This window comes from Equus asinus, chromosome 14 (assembly GCF_041296235.1).
Source record: "Equus asinus isolate D_3611 breed Donkey chromosome 14, EquAss-T2T_v2, whole genome shotgun sequence".
NCBI lineage: Eukaryota > Metazoa > Chordata > Mammalia > Perissodactyla > Equidae > Equus > Equus asinus.
Window position 1 is genome coordinate 25025252 of NC_091803.1, and position 15414 is coordinate 25040665.

General features: G+C 54.5%; 2 protein-coding genes across 3 annotated transcripts; both read left to right on the forward strand.

Moving 5' to 3' along the window:
- The first annotated feature begins 1989 nt into the window (after window positions 1–1989).
- Window positions 1990–5163, forward strand: LOC106831915 (zinc finger protein 764). The gene is made up of 3 exons (XM_014842398.3): window positions 1990–2699; window positions 2827–2937; window positions 3758–5163. Exons 1-3 carry the CDS (start codon window positions 2504–2506, stop codon window positions 4669–4671), a joined length of 1221 nt encoding a protein of 406 aa, XP_014697884.3. The 5' UTR covers window positions 1990–2503; the 3' UTR covers window positions 4672–5163.
- A 4744-nt stretch (window positions 5164–9907) lies between these two features.
- On the forward strand, window positions 9908–13272 carry ZNF768 (zinc finger protein 768). Of its 2 annotated transcripts, none has more exons than XM_044747555.2 (2): window positions 9908–10034; window positions 11178–13272. In XM_044747555.2, the coding sequence occupies exon 2, from the start codon at window positions 11183–11185 to the stop codon at window positions 12731–12733; it is 1551 nt and encodes a 516-aa protein (XP_044603490.1). In that variant the 5' UTR covers window positions 9908–10034; window positions 11178–11182; the 3' UTR covers window positions 12734–13272. The 2 variants fall into 2 exon arrangements, with proteins under 2 accessions (XP_044603490.1, XP_014697880.2); XM_014842394.3 differs by lacking the exon at window positions 9908–10034 and adding an exon at window positions 10155–10904.
- Window positions 13273–15414: the final 2142 nt, after the last annotated feature.

The window sequence follows — 15414 nt, forward strand, 5'->3', positions numbered from 1 at the left end:
GGGTGGGTGGCCAGGGAGAGGCTTCCAGGGCCTAGTTACCCATCTGAATGCTTCTGCTGTTGTGAGGGTTGATTCTCTTACCTCAGTATGAGTACACCTTGGAAAGTTAACAAGACGAAAGGTGAATTTTGAATCTGCCATGTTTCCCAACAGCCACTGAGAAAAATGACACATTTGGAAGATGCCAGCAGAAGGAGTCTATTGGGGAGTTGTCATGAGTGCAGAGACACTGACCTGGTCTCTGACCCTGCGGCCAGGGCTGCCTGTAGCCAGGCCTTTCCCAAGCCCCCAGTCTATGCCTGGCCTCAACACCTGGCACTCACGCAGCACCCTCATCCCTGCCCTGAGTGCATGGCGCGCTTTACCATTACCTTTAACCTGGCCCATTGTGCCCTGGAGAGGAAACCTTTGCCTGCAGCTAGTGCAGCATCTGCTTCCACCACAGCGAGCACCTGTTGTGCAACCTGCTGACTCACACAGACAAGCCATCCTACTCCTGTCCCCACTGTGGGAGGTGCTTCAGCCAGAGGCTCACCAGGGTTCCATGGGCCTCAGTCCAACCCAGGGGTGTGAACTCTGCCCCAGGTTATTCCCCAGGAGGGTCCAGTCCCCCTGTGAATTTCCAGCATTACCCAAACCTCTTCCATGCCTGTGCATGACAGGTACCACTATGAGGGCTGGGTGCTGACCGGTGACAAAATGCCATTACTCTTAATGGAAATTTTCTGTTTTCTCTTGTGTGCTTCAAGGGTCTGTGAGACTGGGAGAGCTAGCACTGGCATTGAGTCCTTGGGCAACTGCATCCTTACCCTTTCCAGACTTTTTGTCTTCTCCTTCCCTGCTTCTGCTGTGATCAACTCTTTACTTGCCCAGCTTCCCTGCCTGTAGGGAGAAGCATCCACCAGATACAAGGTGTCAGGCAGAAGCCTCAAGAAGGCCTTTGGAAGGGGACAAACAGAAAAGCTCCAGACTAGACTCCAGACTAGTTCATTTCCATGAAGTGTGTGAAATGCTGTGACTGATTTAGCTGGCCAAAGGAAAAATATCAAGTCTTCTGAGGGCAGGGTATTTACGAAGGCTTGTGGCGGCTCAGAGTAGGGAGTCCATAAATGTGTGAGAAGGAGGGAGGTTTGGAGGTGGAAACGAAGTGCCATTGATATAGAACCTGAAGTGAGTCCTCTCACCCATTGCACAGCAAGCCAATCTCTGACACCGGGGGTAGTGAAAAAAAGTAAGAATTTTATTATTGCACAGCGCTGGGCAAGGAGAGAGGACCGCTAATGCTGAAATCCCAAACTCCCTGAAAAGCTAAAAGGAAGGGTTTTTATTTGGGGTTTTAGGGAGGGGAGGGGGGAGCATATGGCCTTGCTGATCGGAGCTTTCCCACCAGCCTGTATTTCCTTGCTGGGAGGAGATAGCGAATCTAGGTGCTTGTCCTTGGCTGTGGCTGTCTCCATGGAGGATAGTGGATTCTGGAGGCAGGAAGCCAGGGGGTGAGCAGGGGAAGAGTGTTTTCGTTTAACCCCATATATGCTGGGTTTAATGTAGGGTAACTGATATCAGGGTCGGTATCACCATTTGCTGAGATAAAGACCCCAGGAAGGGCAGGTTGGGGGAAGAAAGGGATGAGTTCAGTTTGAGCCCGGCGGGATCTGAAGTGCTTATGGGACATCCAGGCAGGGGCAAGGCTGCAGGTGGCTGTGTGATCAGAAGCTTTGGAGCCAGGCTTGAGCCCGTGGATAATAGGTGTTGTAGGGAGGCATCCTGCAGGGCATGTGGGGGAGGGTAAGCTTGCAGAAAGAGGGTCCTTCTGACCTTTCTTAGACCTTACCCTACTCTCCCCTAGCTGCCCCACGATACACTGAAATAGAAACTCCCAGAATTTCAGTCTCGAACAAGCTTCCAATCTAGTTTCTCTTTTACCCACTACTTTTCCCCTCAACATTTGGGAAAGGCTGCTGTCACCCAGTGCTAGGCGGAAGCCCAATTATAAACGGTCCGGCGACGAAAGATAACGGCCGAATTCACAAAGGCGGAGCGGGCCTGGTCAGGGCTGGTACTGCGGTGGCCGGGGCTGACCTCCAGCCGCGCCCGGTCCTTCCTCCAATCTGGGCGGGGCTGAGGCTGCGCCGCCCGGCCGGCGGGTGCGAGGACCTGCGCGGGGCAGTGCGGCCGCTCCGCCGCGGCTGCGGGGCCGCCCGCCTCTCCCGCAGTTGGGGCCGGCGCGGCCATTTTGGCTGAGGGCTCGAAGACAAAGCCTCAGGGAGACGCCGGCGGCGTCATCTGGGCACGGTTGCGTAGGAGCAAAGTTCCTGAGGCCGCATGGCCGCCATTTCTGAGGAAGGCGTCTTCAGTTCTGATTCCGTGTGCCTCAGCCACCACCTCTCCGTTTGTAGCCTCCCTCGGGGGCCCCGAGGGGCCGGTGCCCGCTCTCCCGGCGTTCTCGAGCGCGGGAGGCTCCGCTAGGGGCCGCGCTGGCCTATCGCCGGGGCTGGCATGGCCCATGGCGCCTCCTCTGGTCCCGCTCCCCGCACGGGAACCACCCGGGCCCGAGCGCGAGGGGAGGGAGGCCGGGTCCGTGAGCTTCGCGGACGTGGCCGTGTACTTCTCCCCGGAGGAGTGGGGGTGTCTGCGGCCCGCGCAGAGGGCCCTGTACCGGGACGTGATGCGGGAGACCTACGGCCACCTGGGCGCGCTCGGTGAGGCCCTACCTGCTCGCCGGGGCCCACCTCCCCGGCACGTGGAGTGGGAGGCCTTAGGTCCGGGAAGTCGGGACCGCGTGGGGTGGCCTCCCGGCACCGTGGGATTTGCATTTTTCTCCCGCAGGATTCAGAGGCACCAAGCCAGCCCTCATCTCCTGGGTGGAGGAAGAGGCTGAACTATGGTCTCAGGATGCCCAGGATCCGGTGGGAGAGTGTCTGGCAAAAGCAGACACAGGTGAAGTATTGAGTACTCTTTGTCATGGGGACTTTCTCTGGGCCCGACCCATCCCGCTACCCTCTGCCAACTCTTTACCTGCTCATCAGTTTCTTCCCCGAGTTGCTTTCCCAGCCAAGGTTATAATGCCTGGTCCCTGCCTAGCTTCTGGATTCAGCCTAGAAAGGGGTTGTGAGTGTGACCCAGGCCCGGCACGGGTGTAGCACCCTGGCACGCTTGCCTCTCCACTCCCTGCTCCTGCGAATTTGAGCCCCTCACATCTAGTTGGTCACTAAGCTCTGCTGAGCTCCACATCATCCTTCTTGCTGTTTTTCTACGTTCCGGCTCCTCTGCCACCTCCTCTGTTTTAGTCTACTTTGTTTTTGTTATATTTTTATAGCAGCCTCCTTTCTTTGGCTCCCATTGTTTTTTCCTCCTGTTCATGTTGTCAAACTGTTGCCCTGCCCCTCTGAACTTGTCAGTGCCAGCCACATTCATGCCTCTCTTTGTGCTGTTCCTGTTACCTACAGCATCCTTCTGCACTCACTCATCCTCCATGATCCAGCTGAAATGTCGCGCCCCCCCATTTCCCCAGCCCTGAGGTAGATATTATTGTTCTTCTATTCCCTCTTTCTCTGTCTCTGCAGCTTTTCTTTCTGTCCTTTGCAGCTGAGGAAAAGGTGTCACTCCTAGCTTCCTTCCTGTACTGAGCTGAGTCCCAGAGTCAGCTGTGGGTCCAGAAGGTGGCTGTATCTAAGAGGCTTCTCTGTCACCATATGGGGTGTGGGATTCAAGGACCAGGGTAAGGCAGGGTCTGAGCTCTCCCATTATCTCCCAGCAGATTCCAGAAACAGGGGAGAAAAAGGACAAAGAGAAGAGACTGAGGCATTGGAGGAGATCCTTTCTGTGGATGCTCGGCCTCCTGGGCTGAAGGCTGTCAAAACAACTTCTGCTGGGCTCCCCAGTGGTATAGAGCAGCCATCCCGGGCACCTCGCCGAGGTCGCCCCCGACTCTGTGCCCATCCCCCTGTCCCAAGGGCAGACCAGCGTCATGGCTGCTACATGTGCGAGAAGAGTTTTGCCTGGCGCTCCACCCTAGTGGAGCATCTGTATACCCACACAGGTGAGAAGCCCTTCTGCTGCCCTGACTGTGGCAAGGGCTTTAGCCAGGCCTCTTCTCTGAGCAAGCACCGGGCGATCCACCGTGGGGAGCGGCCCCACCTCTGTCCGGACTGCGGCCGGGCTTTCACCCAGCGCTCTGCCCTCATCACCCACCTACGGGTCCACACGGGCGAGAAGCCCTACCGCTGTGCCGACTGTGGCCGCTGCTTCAGCCAGAGCTCTGCCCTCTACCAGCACCAGCGGGTCCACAGTGGCGAGACCCCTTTCCCCTGCCTGGATTGTGGCCGCGCCTTTGCCCATGCCTCAGACCTTCGGCGCCATCTCCGCACCCATACGGGTGAGAAGCCCTACCCGTGCCCAGACTGTGGACGCTGCTTCCGACAGAGCTCCGAAATGGCAGCCCATCGGCGTACCCACAGTGGCGAACGCCCCTACCCCTGTCCTCAGTGTGGCAGGTGCTTTGGCCAGAAGTCAGCCATGGCCAAGCACCAGTGGGTCCACAGGCCTGGTGCTGGGGGGCGCAGGGGCCGGGGGGCCAGTGGGTTGCCTGTGCCCCTGGCCCCTGGCCCAGGGGACCTAGACCCACCTGTGGGCTTCCAGCACTATCCAGAGATATTCCAGGAGTGTGGGTGATGGCCTCAAAGGTGACAAGGCAAAGGGTGAAGATTTAGACATTGCCTGAGGCCCAAACTGGGCTCAGGGGTCTGAACCTCTGTGGCGGCTCCAGGGAGCTCACAGAATTTCTGGCAAGAGCTGGACCTGGGGGATGAGAACCATCTCATCTTAGGCCCTCACCAGCTTGATGTGCTGACACCTTGCTCCCTACCGTCCCAGACTCTAGAAGCCCCCTTTACTGAGTTAGGGCTGAGGTAGGAACCCCCACTAGACCTCCACTGTGGGGACGTTTCTCAGAAAAGGCTGTTTCTCAGGCTCAATGTGTTAAGAGGATTGAGGTAGAGGAGAACTTTGTTTTACGCATTGTCTGTACTGTAAAAGTTGAAAACTGGTGGCCAGGTACTGAATCTGGCCTGCAGCAGACCTTTTAATTTTTTCGACCCAGCTAGCATTTTAAAATGTTATGAATTATTGGTTAAAATTTAAAAGTTGGGATATTTCACACAAAAATCCCGGTTTCTGGCCTCTCTTGAAAAATCCAAAGATTTGGCAACTCAACCTGCGCTACCATGAAACCACAGTTGGTGGGAGCTGAGGGGCAGCTGACCCCTTTGGACGGAGCAGGAGCCCCTGCTTTCCAGCTCAGCAGGCCCGCCGCTCCTTATCAGCTTCTGATCCACGTCAGTTGGCACTCATCACAGCTTGTCCGTGTCTCTGCAAAGCAGGCCCTCTCCATCTGGCCTTTTCCATTCATTTACATGACCTGTTGGGCTCCTGTAGTCATTTGAGTTTGCAGACTGGTCTACAGCATTCAAGTCTTCCTGAATCGGCTTCAGGTAGAGAGCATATATGTGAAAGGATGGCAGGAGAGAAGTAAAAGCAGGCTTTATTTTAGATCTTTGCTTGTATTGCACTTTATGGTTTATGGAGTACCATCTTGTCTGTCAACTCATTTCATCCTCATAACTGCCTGAGGAAGGAAGCATCTTGCTTGGGGAGGACAGCCCAGTCAGGAAGAGGCAGTCAGGACTGAATCTTTTGGCCCAAACCAGTGGTATTTCTGCCATAGCACAGCAGCACTCTCAGCTGACTGGCTGTTCCTATTTTTGAAGGGGAAGGCCCTGAGAGCTCTCCAGTCTCCAGTCCCCTTGAGCCTCCCTGGAAAAGTCCTATGGCTCAGGCCTTAGCCACTCTAGACCCAGCCAGGAGGGCCTCATCACCTTTTTGAACTGGAAGAGATCTTAGCTTTTCCATCCTTTTGTAGTTGGGGAACTACAGACTGGGAAAGGCTAAGCAACCTGTCCAAGGTCACACATACTAAGATTCCAGGCTTCTTGGTTTACTGCTGTCTTTACCACACCACTCCTGAGTTCCTTGCCAGTGTCTCAACCAAGGTTCTGGAGGCATCTGCCCAATCCCTGTGATGGCACCAAGGTACTGACCTGGGCCAGGGAGAGAGCAGCACAGTGTTAGTGAAGCCCAGGTACAAGATAAGTAACAAAGGAGCCACCTAGTAGACCAAATTAAGGGAGAAACCAGCCTAAAATGAGAGTTCCAGGGCAAACAAAAGCAAAGCTTGCAGCTTTACTCTCTTTAGGTACCTGCCATCGTGAACTAAGGGGGATCAGGCCAGGAACGTCTGGGGGTATTAGCCAGAGTGAACTGCACTTACCTATATTCGCAAGCTCTGCGCAGAATCTCTCCCCTATCACCTGTGACTCCATTATCCATCTACCACTGAATCCTCTGTGATCAGAGCCCAGCTTCGTCCAGGTGATGGAAGCACCAGCCATGGGCCAACCCTTTCCTGCGTCTGGTCAGGATGACCCTTCACCTCAAGGAGTAGTAGCAGGGGCTTATGACTTCTGCTGGCCTGTTCCCACTTGCCTTATTCACCCAACTCAGCCCTGTGTCTGGCCTACCTTAGAGAGTAGGAAACCAGATTTGTCAACCTGAGAAACTTCTAAAGGAAGAGGTAGAAAATTTGGGGAAAAGACACTGTTCAGGTAATGAACTGACTTGATTCCAACTTAATCTTAAAATCTGACCCTAAACTTTACTGGAAGGATTGGCTCATCTGCCACCTTGTCACAAGGGGGATGTGGGATGAGGAGGCACCATGGTAGTCCGAGCTACCTTTGTACCAGCTTTTAAATCCCTAGAGAAGCCAGTGCACAACAGTCCCTAACCCTCAGTGTTACCTGGGGAAAGCCCAGCTTGCAACACCAGTTCTCAGCTCAGCCTCAAAGCCAGATCTGGACCCTGCCCTCAGCTTGCCAATTAAAGGTGCCATAATTATTGCTCTCTCTGAGTGCTTTGAAGTGTGCAAGGCTTCCATAGGGCCCACCCAATTCCTCTGCTTTCTGCCCTTGTGACCCAGCTCTCCGCCATTTAATTTTTGAGTGTCATGAAATGCTTAAGCCTCAGCCTCACTCCATTCTTAGCTCCTCGTTTCTTGGCACAGATACTTCAACCCAAGGTAGGGCTCCCTTTTCTCTCTGCTACCACAAGTCTTTGAGGCTCAGACCTTGAAGCCATTTAAGCCAAGAAAAGGGTTTCCTAGGGCTTCATTGGTGTGCCAGGAGGAATGCTTGTCTGCACCAGACAGAATGAGCCCCATCCACATGGCCAGAGTGAGATGTCAAGGCCATCACCACATGGCCCATCCCTAGCTTGTCCAAGCCATGTAAAATAAGGGTAAGTATTGATTCGACTCCAAAGACCCCTAAAATTTTTTGGAATATTGACATGTATCTTTCTAGGAACAGGATGTGCAAAGATGTTTATGGTCCAAAGAAGCTAAACCCTGCTCTAGGCTAGTGTTTTTCAAAGTAAGGCTTTTCTACCACAGAATCACATGCATGATCTCTTTACAATATAGCTAGCTCCCTGGGCTCTGTCTCTGGCCCATTGAATCAGAATCTCCAGGGATGGAATCTTACACTTGCTAAAGTTTGAGAACCACTGGTCTGAACAAAACATTATTTTCTAGCTGCTCTTAGCTTTGTAAGAGTAGGGGTTGGTCTCAGGGCCTGTTCCAAATGTGTCAGACCAGGGCATGACCTAACCATATGCAGAGTCCCATTTCGTTTGTTCTTCCCAAAGGGGCCTGTACCATGTCTGATCTCTTCCTGGGTACTTCAAATCTTCTGGAATATACTGGGGCATCTCTTGTAGCATCTGATCAAAAGCCTCTTGGAGGACTGGTCCTTTGCACGCAGGGAGGGAGCAATTCATGCAGGAGGCCCTCTCATGCTGATAACCTTTATGAAGACTATCTTGGGTGTGGGCCTACAGTGTGGGCCAAGTTAGCTGGACCTTGGCTGCATGCTGAATAACTCTGTCCCAGTGCTGCTGCACACCAGGGGATGATGCTGTGGACAAAGTGGCTGCCCAACTCAGAAACACACACAGAGCTCCTCCTCTCCAGGACACAGTGGTATAACAAGGTCAGTGAATTCCTGCCTTGGATTAGTTGGTGTTGGGTCAAGTTGGAACCCTAATCAGAGGCTTCCCTGTGCTTAGAGCCTCTCACGGAGGGCGGGTGGCAGGCAGAAGCTGGCTGCCATTGCATAGACAGGACTGGTGCTGGAGGACACTGCCTGGAAGTTGGCCACTCTTTTTACACTAGGCACTAGTGAGGCTGAATTTCTGTGTAGAAATGCTGGTGCCAAAGCAATTTGAAGCCTTGGCCCAACTTCTGCTACATGTGGCACTTGTGGTCTATGCTATGCTGAGTGTGGGCAGTGGACCATGTCACAGCTGTGGTTGGAGGCCTTGCCACATACTTTGCGGGGGATGGCTGCTCTCTGAATTTTCTGGTAGGTAAGCAGGTTGGAGGCCAGAGAAAATTCTCAAGCAGGAGATTTCTGTCACTCACTTGTGTGAGTGCTTTGGGGATTACCAGGGGGTGCCCCGGGTCCAGGTCTTCCTGTAATCAGTGCACTTGTAGGGTGCTCCGCCTGTTTGGGCCCTTTAATGCTGGACCGTGTGAGCCATTCTTAGCAAAAATTTTAGGACAGACAGACATTGGGATGGGAGAGAGGCATACAGCTGGAAGCTGTTCCTCTGGAGGGCAGAAAGGTACCCCCACTTAATTTATAGGAAGATATCTGTCTGTGATTCCATTTGTAAGTTCTAATGAGATTGCTTATCGCCAGCTTTTTACCACTTGGAATTCTCCAAATTCTTGTTCTCATCTCTTTTCAGGAGAATGGAAGATAACATCTTTCCTCCTAGCCAGTTTCTTCCCTTCAAAAGAGACTGGAAGATAACATCTTTCCTCCTAGCCAGTTTCTTCCCTTCGTTTGGCTGGGAAGGCAACAAAACAATCCATGGCTCTTGCATCACTCACACAGGAGAACCTGGCTTATGAATTGTCAAGAACTTTACCAAACTAATTTCAGCAGCAAGGTTAGAAAAGAGACAAGAATTGGATCCTTTGTCTTTCCAGGGTCACTTTTTCCTTGATTCAAAGCTGCACCAATGGCAGTGTTTTTCAGGTTTCCTTCCTCTACAAGCCTCTATCCAAGTCAGGCAGGGCTGGAGACTTTTTAGCTGCCTTAAAGGCCAGATGATTCTCCCTCTGTCCACTTCCCCTCCTGAACTCTATCACCTTCATCTGGAAGGAATTCCTATAGAATCCGTGTCTCTCCGTGAGAAAATCCAGGTACTAGAGACTAAGGCTCCCAGGGACTGAGTTAAACTCAGGCTTTGGGTTTAGGGGAAGGTGGCGGGGAGAGGGAGGGTAATAGAAAAGAAAGCAGCCTCCCTCTGCGGGAAGATGCTCAGACTGGCCCCTTCAGCACCTGGAACCTGTAAGGAAGAAGGAAAAAAAGTGCTGGGAAAGGGAGCATGGAGGGGACCAGGGAAGGAAGGGTGTCTGTCCCCAGATGCCCTGCTTTCATTCTTCAGAAAGATAAAACATAGTGAAGAGTAAATGGGGGCGGGAAAATCTCTGAAAGCCCAGGCCCGGCTCGAGGGAAGACGCCAGGTTACTACCCTCCCACTCCTCCCGCTGGCACTTCTGGCTGGAAGAGGAGGTGGAACGGACCTGAGCACCCTCCAACCAATCAGAAAGGTGCCTGGCGTTCCCTGCCGACAATTAGTACCCAGCAGTTGGTGTTGTGGGAGGAGGCGGGACGGTGAGAGCACGAGCTCCACCGGCCAATTGCTGAGCTCCCTGGGAGGTAGGGGCGGTGCCTCTAGAAACCGGAGGCGGGGCTGTTTCCTTGGCAACGATCCTAGCCCTCCCGGCGTGGGGAAGGGTGATTAGGAGGAGCCGAGGGGAGGGGGCCAGGAGGAGTGCGGTGGGCGCGCCGGTGTTGGGGAGTGGAGTTACCGGAGGGGGTTCCCAGACTCCGGAGCCTGATGAGCCCAAGGTGGGGGTCTGTCCAGGTTCCCGAGGCCCGGCTGGAGCTGACCCCGAGGCTGGGGAGGGGAGGGGAGCTAGATACCGCCCCCGCTGGCGGCGGAAAGCGTCGCTCCTTCTCGCTGACCTTGGTCTCGCTTGTCGCCTCGCCCTTGGCCGCAGGCACTGACGGACGCTGGGCCCAGGAGACGGACAGATAGGCCCCCAGACGGACGGAAACCTAGGACCTAGGCGCACAAACTGCCCCAGCCTCTCCTGCCGGCTCCAGGGCGCCCCGTAACCCCCCACCTCAACGCCGGGGCCATCCAGCCCAGGGTTAATGCCAACGAGTTTCCACCTCCAGCCTCTCCTAGAGAGGCCGCGGCGCTAGCCAGCGGGGGAAACTGGCCGCGGACGGACACTTCCTGTGCGAGGGGAGGGGGTCGAACCGCCGTAGCCCAGACCGGGGCTGGGGGGCCGGACGGCGGGGTCTCGGGCGGGGAGCGGTACCTGGGGGCGGCTGGGTGAGTCGTGAAGCCCCTCACCTCCGAGGCCACGACGCGTGGGGGTTGTGAGGGCCCCAGGGCAAGCCGAGACCTTGTGGGTGGGGGCGGGACCGCGGGTAGGGGAGGGGCCCGGCGGGCCGGAGAGGCCCAGGGTCAAGACGTCAGGCCTTGGGGGCCGGGGCTGGACAGCCGGGTCTCCTGGGCGGCGCTGAGCGGACGGGCGGCGAGGCCCGGGTCTCAGGGCACTCAGGCCGGGTCGCAGGATCGTCCGCCATCGCCGCTGCCGCCGCACTGGGAGCCAGCGGGGATGGAAAGGGAGGCGTCGCCGTGGGGCCTCGAGCCCCAGGATGTGCAAAGTCCTGACGAAATGGGGAGCCCCCAAGGGTCCCTCCAAGGTGAGGGAGGGAGCGCCCTCCGAGGAGCGTGCCTGGGAGCGGGAGAGTGGGTTGTGGTCCGTGGGAGGGGAAGAGAGCCGGGGGCTTGGACACCTGGGACTTGGAGGAGGCGGGGGCGGGGGTTTGCTGTGGGGGAGGTGGGAATTTCAGCACCTGCCCAAGGGCCAGCGACCCTGCGGAGGAGGAGAGAGGTTTGTGGCAACTAATGGTGGGACCCAGTGACCTTCTAGACCCTACACAATCTGGGTTTTCTGTAATTCTCTAATCCTGCAGGCAACATGAGTGAGAATGAGGAAGAAGGAATTTCTCAGCAAGAAGACACTGGGGACTATGAGGTCGAAGAAATACCTTTTGGGCTTGAACCCCAGAGCCCTGGGTTTGAGCCACAAAACCCAGAGTTTGAATCCCAAAGCCCCAGGTTTGAGCCTGAAAGCCCAGGTTTTGAGTCCCACAGCCCTGGGTTTGTGCCCCCAAGCCCTGAATTTGCACCCAGAAGCTCTGAATCAGATTCTCAGAGCCCTGAGTTTGAACCCCAGAGCCCTAGGTATGAGCCCCAAAGCCCTGGGTATGAACCCAAGAGCCCTGGGTATGAATCTCAAAGCTCCAGGTATGAATCCAAGAGCCCAGGGTATGAACCCCAAAACCCTGTATTTGAACCCCAGAATCCTGAGTTCAAAACCCAAAGCCCTGAATTTGAAGCTCAAAGTTCCAGATTCCAGGAAGGTGCAGAGATGATTCTGAATCCAGAGGAAAAGAATCCCTTGAGCATCCCCTTGGGAGTCCACCCCTTGGACTCCTTCACCCAGGGGTTTGGGGAGCAGCCCACAGGGGGTCTGCCCCTAGGGCCACCTTTTGAGATGCCCACAGGGGCCCTACTGGCTTCCCCCGATTTTGCGATGCTCCAGAATCCTCTGGGCCTGACAGGGACCCTTCGGGGTCCAGGCCGACGGGGTGGTAGGGCCAGGGGTGGGCAGGGCCCTCGACCTAACATCTGTGGCATCTGCGGGAAGAGCTTTGGGCGAGGCTCCACCCTGATCCAGCACCAGCGCATCCATACGGGTGAGAAGCCCTATAAATGTGAGGTCTGTAGCAAGGCCTTCTCCCAGAGCTCTGACCTCATCAAACACCAGCGCACCCACACGGGTGAGCGGCCCTACAAGTGTCCCCGTTGCGGCAAGGCCTTCGCTGACAGCTCTTACCTGCTTCGCCACCAGCGCACCCACTCTGGTCAGAAGCCCTATAAGTGCCCGCACTGTGGCAAGGCCTTCGGTGACAGCTCCTACCTCCTGCGGCACCAGCGCACCCACAGCCACGAGCGGCCCTACAGCTGCCCCGAGTGCGGCAAGTGCTACAGCCAGAACTCATCCCTGCGTAGTCACCAGAGGGTGCACACCGGGCAAAGGCCCTTCAGCTGTGGCATCTGTGGAAAGAGCTTCTCCCAGCGTTCGGCACTTATCCCCCATGCCCGCAGCCATGCCCGCGAGAAGCCCTTCAAGTGCCCTGAGTGTGGCAAGCGCTTTGGCCAGAGCTCTGTGCTGGCCATCCATGCCCGCACCCATCTGCCAGGCCGCACCTACAGCTGCCCTGACTGCGGCAAGACCTTCAACCGTTCCTCTACACTGATTCAGCACCAGCGTTCCCACACCGGTGAGCGTCCCTACAGATGTGCTGTGTGTGGCAAGGGCTTCTGCCGCTCTTCAACGCTGCTGCAGCATCACCGGGTCCACAGTGGGGAGCGGCCCTACAAGTGCGATGACTGTGGAAAGGCCTTCTCACAGAGCTCCGACCTCATCCGCCACCAGCGGACCCATGCAGCTGGCCGGCGCTGACCTGGGGCCCTGTCAGGGGCGGGGAGGTGCTGGGCAGAAGAGAAGGGGACAGGGAACTAGAGAAATCTTTAGAGACACTAGTGGAAAAGCTGAAGGAGAAAAAAGGAATTGACGATTCTAGGAGGAGAGGGGGCCAGGGTGGAGGAAGTTACATGCCCTGGAGACTTATGGGAAATGGGCTATGAAGAGGGGTTGGAGGGAGGCCAGACAGGCTGCAGGAGGCTCTGGGAGAGATCCAGAAAGAGGTCAGCAGAGAGCAGGCCTCAGCAGCAGTATGCCCCTTGATAGCTGCCTCGCTTAGCAAAGTGCTAGGTGGGAGTGGGGGGAGGGAGGGGGAACGTTACTTAATTAGAGTGGGGTAGCTTAGATTGGTAGCTACTGAGACCCTCATTGAGTCAGAGAGGGGTGAGGGTAGGTGGGGTGGGGAGTGGGGCCCTGGGGTGGGGCCTGGGCCTCTTGAGTGCAAACCTCAGCCTCCTTTGTTTTTCTCAGGCTTTGGAGCTCCTGAAATTGAGTTCAATAAAAACCTTCATGTGGTGAAAGAGACTTGTCCTTAAAATGTGTGCATGGACAGTGCCCTGGGCAGTAGGTCATAACTATGGACCACCAGTGAAGCCATAGGGCCTTGTCTGGGAAGTGCTGTTATATTCAGTGTTAACTGGAATTTTGTGATCTCAGAAGACGTGACTTGCTCATATCTGCCCAGGTTCACGTCCCATGCTTTGAATATTGCACAAACACAGAGGGGCCCAGTGTGGCAAGTGTGAGAAAGCCCTTAACCATTGTGGAGATCCCTCTTCCTAAACACAGAAGGTCTGTCCTTGGGCCAGAAAACAGACCCTATTCTCATTCCTAGGCATAGAGCCTGCATTCCATCTCTCCCTGGCTCCCAGCACCGAGCTGCGCTGTCTCTCTTCCCCTCCCCAGCTGGAACCTGACTCTGATCAGAACCACAGGGAGTGTCTGCAGTTCCAACCCCAGGCGTAAGGGGGTACATATAGGACCCTGTATGAAGATTGGACAACTCCAGCCTTTAAGACCCTCCCGCCAGGCTGGGCCTGATTTGCCACCAATCTGCCTCCTTTTTAGGACCCCTGTACCTACTGGTGTTACCATTCTGCTACCATTCCACCTTTATCCTACCTTCCTTTCCCAGCTGAGCCTCAGCCCTCCTAACACTTGGCTGCTCAGGAAAGGACGGGGAATTGGTGATATCAGTGAGTCTAAGGGATTCTGGGGTGTGGCCTGCCGTGCTTAGCCAATGAGGACAGGGAATCACCCAGCTGCTGGGCATGTCTTGAGGTGAACACCTACTAAGGGCCTGAAAATGCCCTGTGACAGTTGATTCATTCTATTTCACAGCTAAGGAAAATGGAGCTCACAGAGCTAAGTGACCTGCTCAAAGTCACTCTGTGGCTAAGAGGCAAAAAAGACATTCAGACCACATCTGCTGGGCTCCACCTGCCCCTAGCAGATTCACCACACAGGTAGGTGGGGAGTCATCAGTCTACAAGGTCTCTTGGGCCTCAGAATCCTGACATCACCCCCAGCGCCATGCCCCTCCTCAGGGCATTATAGCTTGACAAGAGCAATTAGCTTCTCTAAGCACGTTTCACTCCAGCCTCTCATGATGGGCAAGCTCTGGAAGGGCCTAAGAGATCATGTAGCTCAATATGGTTTGATTGCAATGGTTCTTAAAGTTTTAATTATTTTTGGAAAATAATTGTTTTCCAAGTGAAAACATTTTTCAAGTGAAATCTCACAGTCTTTAAAGACCTTTGTGAACTTTATGCACATTTTTGTACAGACACCTTACCACATGTAATTTCAAAGACTAAGTGCTCCAACTCCCACATTTAATATAACTCATGTATGTAACTATGTATGTCTGTAACTATGTATGTTGAATAGAACTGCATTTGAGTACCCGACATGATATTACATTTGCAGACATTTACTGCAATATTTATCTCAATTATACAATTTCACTTTTATATTATAAAGTTGATTTCTTTTTCAGCTCCCAAATATGTTCATAGACCCTTGGAAGCTGGGAGACCCTGAGCACAGTGCCTTTAGTGTTTAATTGATAAAGTAGTCTGTATGCACAGAACCTTAGTATATAACCTCAGACCCAACCACCCCTCTCTTCCATGACAGCTCCCGAGGTACCTTCAGACCCCAGGTGGAACAGATCAAACCCAGAAAGGGCACCTGTCTTCCCCAACATCGTGGTCTCTTAACTTCTGGTCCAGCATGCTGCTTTTACCACATCATCCTGCGCAACTAAACAACCCATCTCTATCCACCACCATTATCAAGCACTTAAGTGCTAGGAACAGTGCTAAGCAGTTTATGGGTGTTCTCATTTAATGCTCATAACAGCTCTGAGGTGTATACAGTTATTATTCCCACTTTACAGATGAAGAAATGAGTCCCAGGGGCCGGCCCGGTTAAGTACGCACGTTGCGCTTCCATGGCCTGGGGTTCGCCAGTTTGGATCCCGGGTGCAGACATGGCCGTGCTGTGGCAGGCATCCCACATATAAAATAGAGGAAGATGGGCACGGATGTTAGCTCAGAGCTAATCTTCCTTAAAAAAAAGAAATGAGTCCCAGAGAGGATAACTGCCCCGCATCACACAACTAGGGAGCAGCAGAGCCTGGATTCAAACCTACTAGG

What these genes read in the sequence shown, in the direction of transcription:
- LOC106831915 (XM_014842398.3), top strand. Translation starts at nt 2,504, where the DNA reads ATGGCGCCTCCTCTGGTCCCGCTCCCCGCACGGGAACCACCCGGGCCC. An exon ending in CGGCCACCTGGGCGCGCTCG is followed by an intron (nt 2,700 to 2,826) that starts GTGAGGCCCTAC and finishes TTTCTCCCGCAG; the next exon opens with GATTCAGAGGCACCAAGCCA. An exon ending in TCTGGCAAAAGCAGACACAG is followed by an intron (nt 2,938 to 3,757) that starts GTGAAGTATTGA and finishes ATCTCCCAGCAG; the next exon opens with ATTCCAGAAACAGGGGAGAA.
- ZNF768 (XM_014842394.3), top strand. Translation starts at nt 10,817, where the DNA reads ATGGAAAGGGAGGCGTCGCCGTGGGGCCTCGAGCCCCAGGATGTGCAA. An exon ending in CCCCCAAGGGTCCCTCCAAG is followed by an intron (nt 10,905 to 11,177) that starts GTGAGGGAGGGA and finishes CTAATCCTGCAG; the next exon opens with GCAACATGAGTGAGAATGAG.